General features: G+C 42.0%; 2 protein-coding genes across 2 annotated transcripts in view; one reads left to right on the forward strand and one right to left on the reverse strand.

Annotated features, from left to right (window-relative positions):
* The window catches only part of TMEM170B (transmembrane protein 170B), a 106,851-nt gene extending 92,984 nt beyond the window's left edge, over positions 1–13,867 (reverse strand). Inside the window, exon 1 of the transcript XR_007906574.1 lies at positions 12,275–13,867. The gene's annotated coding sequence lies outside the window, so the exon portion shown is untranslated. The remainder of the gene's footprint in view (positions 1–12,274) is intronic.
* Positions 3,135–18,275, forward strand: part of NEDD9 (neural precursor cell expressed, developmentally down-regulated 9) — a 71,916-nt gene continuing 56,775 nt past the window's right edge. Inside the window, exon 1 of the mRNA XM_051799172.1 lies at positions 3,135–3,950. Within this exon, the coding sequence (XP_051655132.1) occupies positions 3,948–3,950 (3 nt within the window). The 5' untranslated portion in view covers positions 3,135–3,947. The remainder of the gene's footprint in view (positions 3,951–18,275) is intronic.

The following is an 18,275-nucleotide window of genomic DNA, read 5'->3' on the forward strand; positions in this document are numbered from 1 at the left end:
CCTCAGCCATCTAGTGGAAGGTGTCCCTGCCCATAGCAGGGGTGTTGGAACTAGATGATCTTTAAAGGTCCCTTTAAATCCAAACCCTTTTTTGATTCTATGGTCTATCCCTTGGCACTTAGCCAACTTCTCCCAGTTCTCTTCACTCCTACCTACTAACACTTCCTCTGCATTTCCTTGTCTAGCAGGAAGAATTCTTCTGACCCATTACCCTGTGAACAGAGCACGTTAGATGGCTATTTCCAGCTACAAGTGACAGTAGCTGGAATCCTGATATCAAGAGTTGTCAAAGATGAAACTCTCCTATGATCCAGCAAATGTGGACTCTGTTGCCAAAGCCACCATTACAAGTCAGTTCAGGACCTCATACCCTTGCTTGCTCTCTCACTGTTAGTTGCTCAGGTCACAAGGACTGTTTCTGTAGCCTGTTCCTCACGCTGCTCTCCTAATTAGAAACCAATACCTTCCTGTAGCACTTCATTCATACTTGAAAGAACAACATTTGAAATACACTGGTGTAAATAACATACCAAATAAAAGGAGAATTCAGTGTCAAGAAGTAAATAATCTGTGAAGCAAAGGCACAGAGCATTTGTTCATTATGAAGAGAAAGGGGGGGAAATGCCTTATGGCAGATCTGGTAGGCACATGGGTTGTGGTCTTTCTTTGCTCACTGCTATGAAAGGGTGTAAAGTAAAATCATGCAGTATATAGAGCAGCAGTTAGCCCTCTCAGTACAATGTTGTCCTTCTTTGTAGGAGGGGAGCCTAAGATTTTATGTTTGCCTTTGACAAGAATTTCTGTAGTGCTTTTATTTAAAAAAGGATTTTAATTGGATCTGTCTTTCCATCATTTTTACTACTATGATTTACCCTGGTTAAACCACATGGATCATAGAAGGGTAGTTTTGCTCTTGGTACCATTTGATCAAAACAAATGTTTTCTGTGTGCCTCAAACTGTGAATGAATGAAGGTATTAATTGAAATATAAGGGTAATGATCCCAAAGCACTCATTTGAGAAACCCCATTTTAACTCTGGAGTCCTATTTGGTTGCCTAAGCAATGAAGTCAAGCACTGGCTGAAAGCTCAAGTATCATCCAGCAGCCCTTGGTTCGTGGGATCTAGCATGAGGTTACTGCTGCCTAACATGATGGCAAGTCATGCAACTCCCTTCAAGAGTCTCTGAAGTACGAAAGTGATGAATGCTCTAGGCACTTCACGAGCAGACTTCATGCCTTACTCTTGGGCAAAACCCCCATAACAACAGATGAAATAACATGTCAACAGACTTCACTCTTACTTAAAGCCCTTAGCTTTACTCTTGTATGGATTCCAAGTCATAGGAGAGATGACAATTCAGCAGGAACAAGAAAACCTGCACAAGCTGTTTGACCATCACTCCCCTGAAGGGAGACGACACAGGCACAGACTGCCCTTCCTCAAGGTCACACCTTACAGAAAAAATGTTTGCCAGGTAGGAAGACAGAGAAGGAAGTAAGGTTCCTGCCCTCTGTTCCAAGGGGAAGGGCCACAAGCGGTGCATTGGGTCACACTACAGGGGCTGAAGAAGGGGAAGAGAAGAGCGAAAGTTATCACTAAAGGTACTACAAAACACAGTCCAGAGAGAGATGAACTAAGTGAAGCCAAAACCAGTGGTCCTGCAGCTAGGCAGTACATACTGCTTTCATGAAGAGTCCCACTGAAGTTGTCTCTCACCCGGCCAAACTGTTTGGCCCATGTCCGATCACAGTTCCAAATGCATACTGAGCTAAATACACTGGGCTTGGGACAACAAGTCACTTCTGTCCCTTTCATCCCCAGGACACTTAACATATTTGATGTACAGGTTTTTTGATCGTGTTCTTAAACCCTCTGCAGGTTGGATGAGGAATAAGCAATTGGGTTTAACATGTTAAAAAGTTTTTAGAAGTCGGGGGGCATAAAGAATGGGGGAATAAACAACAAAAAATACAACCAGCAGCCAGTTGCTATTTGCACACAAAAATATAATTTCTCTTTTTTTCCCTGGGAAGTGCTGCTTCTGTGCTTAAGACCCAGACAGACAGGAAAAGACTTTGCCAGGACATCAGTTTTCCTCATTTGTGGGAGCAGAGAAAGGAGACTGCTGTGCAACCTTTACCAGCAGTCTCGCTGTCAGCTGAAGGACCCTACAGCTTACTCAGAGCCTTTGTTATAAATCTGTTTTGGTGGGGAGTGGGGGCAGCTGTTATTGCCATGATAGGAGCATACTTTAAGGCAGCAGTCATTTTGTGCAGTCATGTCTTCCATAATTTTGGACAAAGCATAAATGTTGTCTAGAAGAATTTAGGGCAGGAAGGAAGTCATGCCTCTTGAGTTCTCCACATGCTACCAAGAGAATAGTGAAAGCATTTTGAAGTGCAGCAGCCACTGTCACACCTCAGAGACTCCCCCAACAAGCCAAGAGAAAGAGTCATTTGTGACAACCACTTTTCTGGATTTGGAAGTACAAGTAGTGAAAGTTACCAAGCTCTTGGAAAAAAAAAAAGTAAGTGTGCTCTGTTTCCAAGGTTTCCTTCAGACTGACTCTCCTGGCAAACAGAAAAGATCCCAAAGCCAAGTAACTCTACTCAACCTCTAGCTCATCCTGCATGCTAGAAGGATTACGTTATGGCTTACTGCAGCCGTGCCCCAAGCCCATTTAAAACTTCACACCCTCATGCGTGGCATAAACTCTTTGCATATCCCTTTAATTCACAATTTTCTCACAAGCTTGCTCAGCTATTTCCTGACAACTCCCATGAGTCATTTGGTGGGTTTTTTCCACGTAGTTCAAGTCGATCTTTGAAACATGAAGTGTCTCAGAAAATTTGAGGAACTGATCATCAGTGCACAGTCACCCACACACCTAATGCTTAGGAGGCAAATTCCATGCATTATGATGGTTTCTGTATCCCTTATCAGAATAAGGGTGAGGCCTCAGCAATGTTTTGTTTATGTTATCAAGACAACAAGCAGGTTTAAAAAACAAACCAAAATGACCTTTGAAAGCATGACTGCTCATTTTAAAGTTAGATTAATGATCTTTAGTGTAGAGATCAACTCTTTGGTTTAGATTTGCATAATCCATATGGTGGTCTGGCTCTAGACACTGTCCCAACAAGAATAGTAACAAAAATATTTTTTAAAAGGTTGAGCTATTCAAACTCAAAGTATTATATTTTCAAACCAAAAACGTGATTTGGTTGTGCTTTGATTTACCAGCTGCATTTCTCTCAAAGCTGATTTGGTGAAGCCTACAAAGTAGATGATTTTACCCCAGATGAGGTCTGTTTGTACTTTTGTTTCCCCAGCACAAAGCTGGAACATAGGCCACAGATATGCAGATGAAGGAACTGCTAAAATAAGCATTCCAGAGCAATTGAACAGCTCTGGATATCAGCCTCCCTGATAAATGCACTGGGAGCAGTGAAGTGCAACCAAACAGCATATATCAGTTTATGATACCTACCAAAATTCCTTAGACCTTAACAAGGATATACCATTGATTAAAAACACATACCACTGACAGTGTCAAAGTTATTTAATCAAATTTTGGCAGAGCTTTTTCCTGAGGACAGTCTTGTGTACCATCAGGAGAGGCATGTAGGGAAACCGTGTGTGGAATAGAACTGTTTGAATTGGCAGGACAAAAATTAAATGGAAAGACATTTTCATCCTTTGCTTATCTCTATTTCATTGACCTTTTCTTTCAGAGGAGGGAAAAAAAGTACTTGGGTCTGTGAAGAAATATTTGGAACAAGGATATCCTGCCAGTGAAAAGAAGTTCTACAATTGGGAAAGGCAAAAAAACAGCCAGTGTAACCACAATGCTGGATTTCCTACGGAGATAACCATCATTGATGCACAAAGCTCCTGTGTTCCTTCAATTAACATACTGTAGGTGGAAGCCAAAAACACTGGATAATGGTAAGTTTCACTTTCTACAAAGTCAAAAGCTGTTTTAATAGAAGCGTAGCTGCCTTTCTTTTCAGTTCCGCAAGAAAATACTCTCTCAGCAGCTGACTGAACACCCACATTGTTCAGAAGCCAGGCAGAGTGCTCCTTGTTCAGCTTGCTTGCAGTATGTCATAGCATCAAACTTAGCAAGACCTGGTATCCTGGGTAGGGATAATGCTCCAAGTCTTGGTAGTAAATGGATTTGCACTGAATGTATTGCCAGGAGGATTTTCTCTGGGAAAGAGGGGAAAGGTTTATCTCTAGCAAACAGCCTATTGGGGTGCAGCACATAAGCACGAAGACATGAACAACTTGGTCCATGCTGCCATCAGAGGTGAACTTTTGAAGATCGCACTGGTCATTTCTCATATATAAGGGATATTTCTAGATGTCAGCAGGAAAAAAATCAGCATCTCTTACAGACAGTATAAGACATTTTAGGAGGCCTTTTACCCCACCATTCTGAAACCTGCACAGGTTCCTGACTTCACACTCCCCGTTTGCTGGTCCATGGCACCATAGCAGCCAAGTTTCCCTGCAGAGGGCAATGGCACAGGTAAGGCAAGTAGGCTCAGGGCTTAGGCAGTGAAAGACAAGGAGGTTAAGAATGCTGCTGACCTATACATGTAATGAACTATTTCTTCTTTTTGTCAGCCTGACTAACACACAAACATATGGCATGTCTGTGCATTACCACACACCTGCTCTTCAGCACTTGAAGTCTAGATGGCCCTTGAGGCAAGAATTACATCATGCAGAACAAAGGGCAAACTCCACGCCCTTATAAACATCTTATCAGTAATGATACCAAATTGGATTCGAACTACAATCTTAACTTTGCTCCTTAGCTTTGACACCCAAAGAACAGTTGTAGAAACTACATTCTTACACAGGCGATAGGAAAGATAAGGAAGCACATTTATGATGTAATTAAGTAAAACATGCTGGTCTCCCAGTAATGAACCAATTTCTAATCACCCTGGAGTTGTCTCACCTTGTATGTGCTGCTTGAACACTTGTTTAAGGTGCTTTGTCAGTAGGACATGGTTGCCAATAGAAACTTAGCAGCAGAAACCTAAAGGAAGGCTTGCATACCTGTCCCAGTCTCTAGCATTGTATTAGTTCTTGAGAAAACTATTTTAAAAGAAAACAACCATGCCATTTTGAAAGGGGTATGGCTGAAAGAAATCAAATAAGAACTTGGAATTGATGATTCCACAAGAAACATAAAAGATTTTTTTCCACTTGTTACTGTCTTGAAAAAAGAAACACTTTCCAACTTCCAGCATCAAACAGCCCCAATGTAAAGTTATTTTCTGGCTTTGTTTGATAAAGGACAGGAAGAATCTCGAAGTTTTCTTGAAATACCTTAAGATCTCAAATCCAACCTCATCTCTTCATATTTTTCCATGAATCTTTTAACAGAGGTCCTTTTCCAGAAGCCATACTAGTTTAGGGTTGCCCTTTCACCACATTGTTTTCCTCACCCTTTGCTGTTTCCACTGTAAATGAGTCATGGCTCTTTATACCCCTTTTAAAGAAGATAAGTGCATAAATAACCACCAAAACCATGTCCTGCCTAAGTATGTCAGTTATACAATTAAACATTTTCTCCTTCTCGTGATGTGTTTTATTGAGGTATAAATCAGGACTACGAGGCAATTTAGCGCAGACAGGAATTTTATGGAGTGGGGGTGCAGATCCCCTGGGCTCGTCTGGAAAATGAGAAACATACTCATAGATGATACAGCTTGCAGGGTGCAAGATTCACAGGAGCTAGAGAACGCTCTGTCTAGACTGAGATTTAACTTTCTCATTTAAATCAAGTGAAATAGGACTGTTCTGGATGCAATTGCATTAAACCTTTCTGTGTTGGATTAAGGAGCTTTTTGCAAAGCCAAGTCCCACTGAAGAAACTGTGTGGGCAGAATGGATTTGTGCCAAATCATAGGGACTAAGCAGGAGCTGAAAGGTAACAAGTATCTCCCTACGTTTAGCAAGGTTTTAGCTGCACTCACTCTCTTCCTTTCACTAAGCAGAAACTTTCCCTTCTCTCCTGCTACTACAGTGGGTAGAGAAATGTTTGTGGCAGACTTTACCTTCTTCTACTCAGGACTCTCAGTTGCAGAGCCTCCTCATTTCTCTCTAGGAAGGTATAAATTGAGGTCAAATGAGGAGCCTTGGCTTGCTTGCATCTGGAGTGTGCCTGGTAAGAGACAGCAGGATTCAGATACAGCTTTTTTCTTACTCTCAGAAACTGACCAAAACCATCTCCCTGCACCTTGCTCAAAATGCCAAGTCACTGTGATGGAAGGGAAGTCTCTGCCTTGCAGTGCTGCCCAGCAGGAGTGATGTACACATCTCATAGCCCACCAAAGAGAGGAACGGGATCACTCCATCCTCAATCAATGGAAATGGGGCAATCACATTTGTCTCAGTGTCCGCCCATGCAGACATCCCCTCCCACCACATCATCCAACTGCATACTTGGGATTTACAGAAGGAAATGCTAGAGGGTTTTATTTCTCCAGCCAGCCCTGCACCCAAGGATCTGGGGCATGAGCATCCTAACCTCACCTAACAAAGACAAGTAGCCTAGGTTCTTGTCTCCGCAGTAAGTGGAATCTGGTGTTAGACTCAATAAACCCCTGAAGACACCTCACTCTCAGCATCTCAGCTAGGCAGGATACATTTCAGCCTTCCTTCCCAGAGAAATGTAACTTGTACCTAGCACTAGCATCTTCCAAATACCAAATGACTAAGCTCTGCCTGCACGGTAATGGGGCAAGGGCAACACTTTCCTCACACTTGGCAATCCACCTCACGCTTGGATTCAGGTGAGCTGCATAACTAAATTGTTGTCCTCTTAGCTGCTTATCTGGAGGCAGATAGCAGAAACAAAACACAGAAGTTAGTAACAAACTGAAACAAGTCTGCAGGCTCAGATGACCCCCAATCGAGTTATATTTGAATCAAGCACCACCTTCTTGACATGCAACACCTTAAGAGTACACAGCATTAATTTTTTTATCCTTATGAGCTTTCCACTGTCCAGCACTGCCAGCTTATGATACATTTCTGGAGTACAAGACCAAGAATACATGCTGGTTTCTACAGTGCCCCACCAGCTCTCATATTTTGCAAGAATTCCAACATTCAATTATTTTTATTTATTTTCAGAGAAAAATACATTTTTTTCCTCAGCCCTCAGTGCTTTATCTGGTTCTGCAGTTCAGACAACAAAAACAATCCACCTGGTTTGTGCAGACAGCACAACATGCCCTTCCTGAGGATGTCTTCTCCCAACATGCCAGCTTGGATTTTCTCTCCACATTCTCTGGTGCTTTGCACTACAGTAAACTGAGCTGCTCTGTGACACTGTCCGGCAACTCATCCCCAGGCCCTGACCTTCCACACTAGATCCTTGGTATTCAGCTGAAGAGATACACCCTGCGTAATTCGTAGGGTTTCCAGACAACACCTAATCGCAGGTTTGGCATCAGCAGAAAGTTCTGAATCAGGCTTCAGTAACCTTCTGACCAGAGGCTAAAAAGGGGAGAGGCCCCTTGCCAAGGAGGGAGGGAAACTGCAATCAATACCTGTATTAAGACCCAGACCTTAAGAGTGGGGGAGTTAGAAGAAGTCCCTGTAAAGAGGGTGAGAGTTAACAAGAGAGCACAGTACCTTTCAACCGTATGTTTTGTTTTGTACTTTAAGGTGCAGTAAAACGTATTTATACCCAATTCCTTAGTTTACAAGGAAAGCAAGTTGCCTTAAAGGTTTTAAAACTCAGCTGAGCAGCAGTTCTCCCAGCCTGGATTTTGGGGATTACATCTCATGCCACGAATAATACTTTCATTCATTTTTCCATCTACAACCTCTACCTCCAGCTGACAGAAATGGTTTGTTTTCATCTCCTTTGAAATACAGAAAGATAAAGGCCTGAAGTAGCAACTGCCTAAAATATACCCAGTTACAGAGATGTTGTGCACAGGTCTTTAGATTAAAAATCACCATAGAGATATTTGGATATAGTGTCCAATGAAGCAGTAAGAAAAACAGAGTATCTTGCAAAGGATCTTGAAGAAAATACCAAGTACTTAGATTTTATATTTATTTATTTTTAAGGAAAAATAAAGAGCTTTAGACTAACTTAGCAGTGGAGGTAGAAAATATACAAGCTATACAGCGAGTTTTGTATTCTTTCCATTTGCTTCCCATGTGCTGTGCAAGTAGCTACTTCATGAACATGCATTCACCACAGTTTATCTAAGGGAAGCCTGGCCTTGGGAGCAGCTCTTGCATTTGCTGTTCTTTAATGTAGCAGTAAGGCCTCAGGGACAACTCATAAGCACAAAGTCTATCCCCTGATAATCCTCATGCAAAATAGAGCAGCCCTCAGGGGATGCTGGCAGACAAAACAAAGAGTAGAAAAAAGCCTAAACCTGCTCTGTTTTATGCTTGCATCCAACCCAGTAACTCCTAGACTGCAGCCAGGTACACGTTTAAAGCCAGCTTAATCCTCCCTCCTTTCCAAGTATGACAAAATGCAAGTGAGGCACATCTCAACCTCCAGCCAACTGGAGAGTTAAGAGAAACAGAGATACAGAGATTTAGCTGTAGTTTACATTAGAGATTAATACATCCTTGACCAACTGGAGAAAGTACCACCAAATTAGCAAGGATAAGTGCAGAAGGGAGAGCAGAGATCTAGATGACGTGGTTATCAGCTGTTGAGAAACCTGGTATTTAAGGGCTGGGCTCTTCCAGTGACTCCTCATAACATTTTTTAATATCACCTTGGCCAATTAAAGACAGCCTCTAGTTGTTTTGTTTCACTGTTGTGTGAGGTTACCACAGTGTGTATCAGGATCACCAGGATTCACCTAAGAAACGACCGAAGTAAACACTCTTTGCACCAATATATAGCCTCTTTTTTTGGATGGCTATTTTATATAAACCCCAATTGCACAAGCACCGTTACTATTCCATTGGAGATGGGGTATCCAAAGTAGCTAACTAAATACAGATACATACAAAAGGGCTGGAATAGATCAGGGCCAACATTAAATACTTGGAACCAATGCTTTGATGGTCAGAAGCACTCAGACACCAGGGAGAAGCCAGGGAGAAACCCCTTTTGCTTTTCTCAGTTTTCAACTGACTGAAGCCATTAGATCTGAAAAGCACAAAGAGAAAACCAGAACAAAAAGCGCCTTCCTTTCACAGTTTCTCTAGTGTAACCTAAGCCAGAAAAACCTCGGATTTTCACAAGAAAGACGGCTCTACAACACACTCAGCAATGCAAACAGTTTAGCGGAGCGCAGCAAGGCAGGACACCCCGAGGGCCACCCTGAGAGCCGCCCGCGCGTGAGCCGGCGCATGCAGGGAGACAGGACCAGTCACCACACCTGCAGGCTGGGCTCGGACCCAGGGTAAACATTTGCCTTTCACAACAAAAACAAATGAAAGGCTCTGGGTTGCCCCAAATGAACATAAATATTTTTCTCTAGAAATTCTTCTGTTTTGTTTTTTTCGTTTTTTTTTTTTTTTTCTTTAAACTAACAAAGAGCAGGCAAGAAGTGAAGGGACTCGCTGAAAGCATCTTAAAGCTTTATTTGCTTTAATACTAAAGCAAGAGGCTCTAGCATCTACTTAAGTCCCATGAATATATGCATTCCTTATTGGCAGCATTAGAATGTCACTAAAGAACAGATTCACTCATCGGCCTACAAATTATACTGCCTTTGCTCACCATGTCTGTTCGTTTCCCAGAATATTTTTAAGGAGCCTTATTTAATTTTATTCTTTTTCTCCCTTCTCTCATTTATGACATTTCCGTATGCTCATGATTATTTATTTGGCATGGCATTTTGATGTAAGGGAACAGCCAAGCCCTGGATGCATACATAGCACAGAATTTCCACTTTAAGAGAGCTGGGTTCTGTAATTTATAGATGGCACAAAAAACTAACTTAAGGAGTGAATAACCTTAAACCTAGAAAAGTTGAGAGTTGTTATCTCTGTATGGCTTTTGGCAAGACAAATCAAAGTCATCTCATCAACTTCAGCTTTAGAAAACTTTTGCCTTCGGCCCTGATACCAACATTACATCTTGAACCTCTCTCTGCTACTGAACCTGAAAAAGCATCCTAGCCATATGCAGCTGGCCTGCTCGGGGACTGCAATGCCACCAGCAGTGGCATCCCACGCCTGCTCAAGGGGAGCTAGTAAACACGTAAAGTGGCTTGTCTCAGGCTTTCTGTATGAGGGCTTAGAGGTAAACATAGCTCAGTAATTTCCTCTCAGAGGCCCAGAACTTCTCCCAGACTCCACTGGACTCCTTTCATGGTTGAGCCCAAAGCTATTTGCAAATAGCAGAAGGTTTTGGTCTCCTCACTGGGTTGCAGAGCTTACCTTGTGGTTACAAGCACACCTATTATCCAGCCGAGCAGTAAACAGAGGCACACTTCCTTTCATCACACAAAGGATGATGGCAGTAACGTGGGCCGTGCCTGTCTGTCTGCCTGCTTGTCTGCCTGCCCACAGCTATGCAAACCCTAGCAGCTACAGACACCTGGAAAAGGAACTGCTGGCTGCTTCCCTCCCTGTTAATGAAGCACTTGAGCTACAGCCATTGTTTATTCAAGACCCTAATAAGAGATGACTGTGGCTATTTTCCACTTAACATCATTAGTTAAACAGAAATTGATTGCAGATGGAGAACAGCCATTGTGTTTTATTACCAGTGATTTGTTTCCTGGCATTTAGGGGCAGCTCTAGGTTGGTAGATCAGTTCACTTAAGCTGCAGACACTGCAAGGTGTGGCCACACTGTGTTTACAAGCCATTATCACAGCTCATTTTTTGGCTTTTTTCAACTTCAGGCATGTCAATAAGTCTTAAAGGCTCTGTGTGAGGGAACATGAGTACAGCTTCGTTTGTTTGTTATCAGTCAAAGATTGCTGGCATGCTTTAACTCTCTCTTAATAGAAAAACTATCCACTACAGGCAATACTTACTTGCTTTCAACAGAAGTCTTCAGCAGCTTCAAACACCGATGAGCAAAAAGGAACCTAAATGGCTTTGATATGTTTTAAGTCTTTCAAGCGAAACACAAAGACAGCGCCAACCCACACAGTTTAATTTGGCTGGGTCTTGCTGCTCCCTCTATGCTGTACCAGACCAGATTGGTGGAACTACACCTGCAATAACTGGGATGCAAGCTTGAACTCTGTCAGGCCCATCTTTCTGCATTAACGCTGAAATGCATGCAAAATCCCACTCAAAATTTTCAGCTGGTGCCTATTAAAAATGAGACCAAGCTAATTAAAACAAGCAATGGGTGTTCTATCAAACAAATATCTTCAGAAATCTTTACTGGTTCCCAGAATGTGGTAGGAAACGATACAAAATACCACAGCAGAAAAATCTTCTCTGGAGCTTGTCTCAGATTTTTTGACATTGGATCTCCCTGTTCCCTGACTTTTCCCCTTTGCTACTCAAAGGACAGGTGCCTCAGGTTCCCATTCTGCAAGGTACAGCATACCCTCCATTTACATGGACTTCAGCAAATGACAGCATTGGTAGGGTCTTGTAGGACCCTGATTCTCAGCAATAACTATACAGTATCTATAGAGCTATTGTGAGAAGTTACTGCCACATCTCTTTCACAGTGTGTTTTCACCATCTGACAGAGCTTCCCTACCCAGCCTGACAACTGGAATACATAGGAACCACCATATTTGAAAAAACTACTTTTCCTTCTAATTCATGTAAAACCAGCTGCGTTGCTAAGATACAAATAACTTAGCAGCTTCCCCAAAGGAGAAGCTTCTCCCTAACCTCTACCAGTTACACAGAATATCACCAAATGATAGAATATGCTGAGTTGGAAGGGACCCGTAAGGATTATTGAGTCCAATTCTTGGCCCCACACAGGACACCCCAAGAATCATATCACGTGCCTGAGAGCATTGCCCAAATGTTTCTTGAACTCTATCAGGCTTGGTGCTATCACCACTTCCCTGGGGAGCCTGTTCCTCAGGTCTGAAAATTTATAGCCCTTCCAGTGGCTTCTAACCCATGTCTACCATAAAGCCATCAAATACCTGCTGGTACCTGGATTATCACTGGGACAGATAAACTCGAACAAAGAGAATGATCAGTTGTCCTTCCAGGTTCCCCATGGTCCATGTGACCAGTTGCTGCCCAGAACCTCACCATCCTCACTCCCCATGACCATCCACAAAGCTATACTGTCATAAAGCCCAGAGACAGCAAAAGTGTACTTACCTATTTCTTTACCTTTCCCCTCCCAACAGAAAGTTTCAGGGAAAATGTTTTCGGAGTTACTGAGACCAGTTGCAAAAGGCATGCCATAGTGCCATATATAGCAGCTAATGTAGTTAATGCACAACATAGATGGTAATATTTTAAACACAAAGCTCAATATTCTGCTGACCCTCCCTAATGTTATGTTACATTTCAATCTAACATCTGACTGATGACCCAAACTCGGATCAAATTTTCAGTGGGTAAAAATTATGCAGGGCATGTTTTCTAGCAAATCTAGTTGGCTAAATACCCCCAAGTTTTCTTTCACATGGCTATCTTCTACACAGAACAATGGTGAATATCAAGTGTGACAATGGCAATTTTTTTCTCATGTGACTAATTTTATATTATTCCTCAAGAATAAGCACCATAAATAAATTCTTAATTCTCAAGACTAAAAAGTCTATCTGATGTCACAATCTACACCGTTTGGTATCATTCATGGATGTGTTAGCACTGCCTCCTGGGTGAGCTTGTACAGTGGTATGGCATTTGTTAGCTTGTTCAATAGCACTACAATCAACTTGTAAATTCAGATTTCATGAGAGACACTTTTTGGTCTTAAGCAGCAGGACTGCTGGCAGCACTGTATATGTTGTGTGCAATTGTGTGTGGTGTTTTGTGCAATATCATCTGCAACATTTTATTTTAGATCATGCCCCATGTCCTCCCCAAAACGTGACTAGACTCTTTAAGGGTGAGAATAGATTTTACAGTGGATGATTGCGAGCTGCAACTTCATGGGGCCTCAAAATAAAACTCCATCTGTAGAGAAAGAAAATGAATCAGCTGCAAATACAGTAAGATTAATGCATTATTCATCTGCTGGCAAGGCACACCCTGGGAAAGCGGCTAATTAAAAGGGATTTGTGGAAAGTCACGTAGGATTGCCTCCACTAAAAGCAGTGGCAAGACATTTGGGTTATCAGTGATTTTTAAAAGTTCTAATTAAGATTCTAGAAAACAGAAGTCGTACCAAAAAATTGAGTCCTTCAGCTTCATCTGCACTGGAAATATGCTCTTCACATCAGTTCTGCAAGCATTTATAGCCTTAGGAAACTTAGAAAAGCCAAGACTAGTGTTCTATTATCTCAATACTCTAAATCCTCTTCCCATAAACTGTCATGGTAATGACTTCCATTTACATCAGTGACATGGTCTGATGAGGGAAGGTAGTAAAGTTCTGCTGATTTTATCAGCTGAAGCATGTGATGCACAGGACTTGTTTCCCAGCAAATTAAACTAGCAACCAAATTAAGGAGCTGAAATGCCAGCTCTGCTTTTCTGACAGCAGCAGATATTAATTTTGCCCAAAACACATGGTGTCAAGTTTTTCAAGAGAAAACTAGAAAATTAGTTGGAGGACACTTCCTTTTCCATCTCTTGGCCATTTGAGGACACTGCTGTGCGCTTCAGAAACGGGGTTCGTACACCTGGTTTTACCTGCTACCAATAAAAGCTAGCTCTTCCCTTGCATGCAGGGAAGAGTTCACTTACAAAACATTTCTAGCATGATCAACATTGCATCTAACAACACAGACAGATGTGTTTTCAGAAGTAGGCATCCTTCGGAGTGCCATCTGTAAGAGATACAGATTGTGTTGCTGAGCGGGGACCCTCCTGTGGAAACAGCTCAAGTGGTCCCTCAAGCCAGTCTCAGTCACTCACAAGTGACAGCATCCATGCAGAAAGCTGCGTTCCTACACTTTGGATGATCACTGGACCTCTTGCCTTAGATTCAGAGCAAAAGAAGCTGCATTGTCAGGGCCATCCCAGCCAACATTCTGGCTGAGGAGTAGTGAAGGGGTGGCACACAAGAATAAATTCAACAGCTGATCCTTACAGAAAACACACACTGTCATGATAGAGCCTCCTGCTTGGAAACTGAAGTGCCTTACATCCCTGAGCCCAAAAGGGTAGAGAACCTCCCTTACAGAAGCAGCAAGAAATAAGACAAAGAACCCTTTTCCTTTGCTTGGTAACAACCAAGAGAGATACTTCATGGTTTTGTAATGCTCTGAGAGGGCAAAAGTAGCTGCACACACAGATGTGGTTTGGTGGGATGAATGATGATGTGCATTTATATTTTGGATTACTGAAAGATGATGACTAGAGAGGGTCATCAGCCATGAAGTTCAGATCCAAGTCTGAAACAGCTCCAAGCATTTAAAAGTACAGGGTGGCAGGCAGGGGGCTTGGGTTTTGCTTTGGGTCATTGGAGAGAAAATGGTCAGCTATAGCGTTTAGCTCTGGAATCATTCCCGAGTTTGTCTAGATTCATGGCCTTGGCTTGGACCCATTAGTGGTAACAACTGTGAGGGAAAGCACAAGGGAGGAAGAAAAGATAAAACAATGGCATAAATTCCAGTAGCTCCTGGAAGAAATACATTTGACCTTTATTATCTACTAACTTCTAATGCTGATGCTTAGCTCTGGTTTTTGCTTTTAAAATACTGTCCCTGGCAGAACGGAGTCCAAAGAGAAAATAGCCTCTGGAAAAAGTGTGAGACTCTGGGGAGACAGTTATTTACTGGCAGTTTCACAACCGCCCCTGCACTTCTAATGAAATTTCATTTGTCAAATTCAGTGAAACTTGGTGACAAGCCAAGCTTATTCTGCCTTTCTTTTAGCACAGAAACATCTTTTTGGTCTCCTGCTCCCAGGCAGTGCCTTTATTTCATTTGAGATAAAAGAGTTGCAGCTTGTAGCTAAAAAGCTGGCCTGGAGCTCTCATGGACACCATTTCTTATTTTAATATGAAAAATGAGTTAAAATTTTGAACTGCTGTTAACACCATGCATAATAAAGCATGCTCCTCCTCAACAGTACTTTAAAGGGAAATATATACAGCTTTGGCAAAAATAAAACACAACCCACAACTGGTTATGATTTTCTATGGACTGACCACTGTCTGGGATGAGGCCACCTAACAGGAGTCTGGGCTCAGCATCCTTCCAGCATAGGATGAAATCTGTAGCTTCTAAAGGGGGAATGGATCTTACTTCTTATTGATGTGTTTTAATATGTGAGGCATGGTTGGTCTACGTGGCTTGCGTTACATTCCAGTGGTGGGTAAAACAGCTAAGCTATTTTGTCTTCTCCTGGTTAAAATACTACTTTAAGCCGGTTGAAAGGTTTTGCATGTTAAGGTCTTAGAGCAGAGCTCTCAACAGAAACAGTCACAGGTTTTGGTTGGATTTAGGGAGAAGGAGAATTAATTAAAAAAAAAAAAGAGCACAAACAAAGTGATCACACTTCACCCATTGTTCAGGAAAAAAAAAGAAGAAAAAAAGGTAGTGATTTATTTTAGACAGCCTGAATAGCTGGAGACAGAGAGCTAAAATATGGCAAGGAAATTGCTACCCTAAACAAGTTCCTTTGAGCAATTTGTTGAGTTGGTTTTTTTTCTGCCTGAGTTATGAGCCCTTGGAATGCACATACCATTGAATTGCTTGGTAATTTGCACAAACATGTCTTCCTGAGGTCCTAAAGCCACTGTATATCCCTGAGTGGAAATATTAACATGATAGAGAGAGACAGAGTCTGACTGTTTGCTAGAGTCTGGCTACCTAACCTTGTCAGTAGACATGAGACACTCTGGCTTCCCCCATGAAACACATCCATCCTGCAACTAAGACACATGTGCTGTCATGCACACAACAGTGAACATGAGGGCCCACTTGCCCTTCACTGAAGCTTGAAACTCTGTTCTAAACTACCCAAACTCTCACAAAAGCATCATTGCTGTGGTATCAAATACCTCCTGGCTGCACATCAGGTGGTGTGACCATCTCTATAGTATGGGGTCCCTTCTTCCTGACAGAAATGTTGTTTGTGCAATGAGATATTTTCTTTTGCCAAAGATGTTTGTTTGTGTTTACATCTAAAATACAAATATAACCATAATTATAAACATAAACACACCACAGTTTGATGGGATGAGATTTGGGGGGTGGTTTTGGTGCCTAATTGCTGTGTTCTGCACAAAGCCTGTGGTTTGCAGCCTGAGAACCTCAGCCTGCAGACACTGAACCTTGTTTTCTCTTTCATTTAGCTCCAAACTGCTTATTAGGCTTTTTGTGCCTAATACACGTTAAATACTGTTCCTACATTAGTCTTGTTCACAACAACCACATGCCACAAGAGGAGAAAACGAGGACTATACTGCTCTTTTATAAAGAGGGCCAATGGCCCTCTTTATATGAGAGAGAGCTCAAATCTTTCTTTGCCTGATGTGAAACAAACTGGTGCTTGACCATGGTTTCTCAAACTCCTAGGAGGCTGCCTTAGCTGCTTTGTTACACATTATCCACGAGTGGTCCTCCCACGCCCTCACTACATGGACTTACTCCACTCTGCTCCCCCACTTAAACTGGGACAGAGCAACTCAGGAAGTAAGAGGATAGATCAGTAATCCAGCAAGCTGGATGCTCACCTGGAAGCTGAGCATCAAGCTGCTTTCCAACAAACAGAGATACCCACCAAGTCCCACCAGGAAGAAAGAGACCCAAACCTTAGGACCAGGCAGTTCTTTGTTTTCCCTAGGCAAGAGTGGGCAGACTCCCTTTGAACTCTTGCCCTAATACCCTGCCAGAGGCCAGGGGGAAGACCCACTGTGAATAACATTCCACTCACAGCTTCCACCCTGGGCAGGTTCTGCCAGTGGCCTCTCATCTCCAGGTCTACCTCCTCCCATAGCAGCACAGTTCTTAAATGGAGGGTCTGTTCTTACCTCTTGGGATGCATCGTGGGCACCCTGATTTCTAGAAGTCGTGGATTAAGTTCAGTGACTGACGCAGCTCAGCCTCCTGTATAATTGGAAATTAATCTTAGAGAACTAGGGCTGAAAGGGACCTCATGAGATCATCTACTATCATTTTCTGCCCAGAGGCAGGGTCTGATATCTGTGAGCTAACCCCAACCCGTGTTTATCTAACATGCTCTGGAAGGCATACAAGAAAGGAGAGCCCATAACCTCATTCAGATACCTGCTTCAGTACTTTATACTCAAAGCATTTATATTTTTTGTTATATAGTCAACTAATGAATCTTTGATTCAAATTCATTTTCTTCTTCTCCCACCATGTATGAAAGAAAATATTAACTTTGTATAGAAATACTAAAATTAAATTTGAAAGTTAAATCTTCCCATTGAAGCTAGTAGTTAGTAAACAATTTTTCAAAGCAAAATAAAAGGATATTGCTAAAAAAATGTCATCTCAATGCTGTGTCACTGTGTATGGGGCCTCTTTTTGGAGCTTTGCTGTGGATGTGGCAGCTCTTTGTTTATTCTGAAGGGATAAGTCAAGGATGGGTAGGAAAAGCCTGAGGCTGGAGATTACCATGTAGCTTTCTAATTAGACTGGAATGAAAATAGGACTAAATCCATTGAGTAAACAAAATACGTTTGCATACTTGGTAATTGATAATAATTATGGTTCCCTATAACAACACTAAATGCCTGGTTGTTATTTTGTGACCTCAGGCAAATGAGTAGGGTATTTGTTTTACTTAAGCTGACAAAACTTGTAAAAGAGGCCACCACAATGACTTCCAGAGCACAAGGAGAGCTGTCATTTTATCTGCTGGCTGGTAAAAAAATAATATATGATTTCATAATGTTATCCAACTGAATACTTGAGGAATTGCACATTTCACTTGCTGGAAGGATCAGAGGAACTAAACATTAGTTGAACAGTCTAACTTGGTCCTACCTCAGCGCAGGATAAACAGTCCAGCAGCAACAGAAGAATGAGCTTACTCTTGAGAAACAAGTGGAAGAGCCTGACCCTCATTTCCTTACATAGAGTAAATTACACAAAAGCAATCAAGAAGTCAACTTTCAAAATACCTGAATACAGACACAAACTATATGATGAACATGTGTTAACTGACAGACCAAAAGTACCTAAAAAATCATCATGGTTATCTAGGGAGGGAATAGGAAACATTAGGACAT

Source organism: Manacus candei, unplaced genomic scaffold (genome assembly GCF_025592945.1).
Source record: "Manacus candei isolate 608988 ecotype Guabito, Panama unplaced genomic scaffold, ASM2559294v1 h1tg000049l, whole genome shotgun sequence".
NCBI classification, from domain to species: domain Eukaryota; kingdom Metazoa; phylum Chordata; class Aves; order Passeriformes; family Pipridae; genus Manacus; species Manacus candei.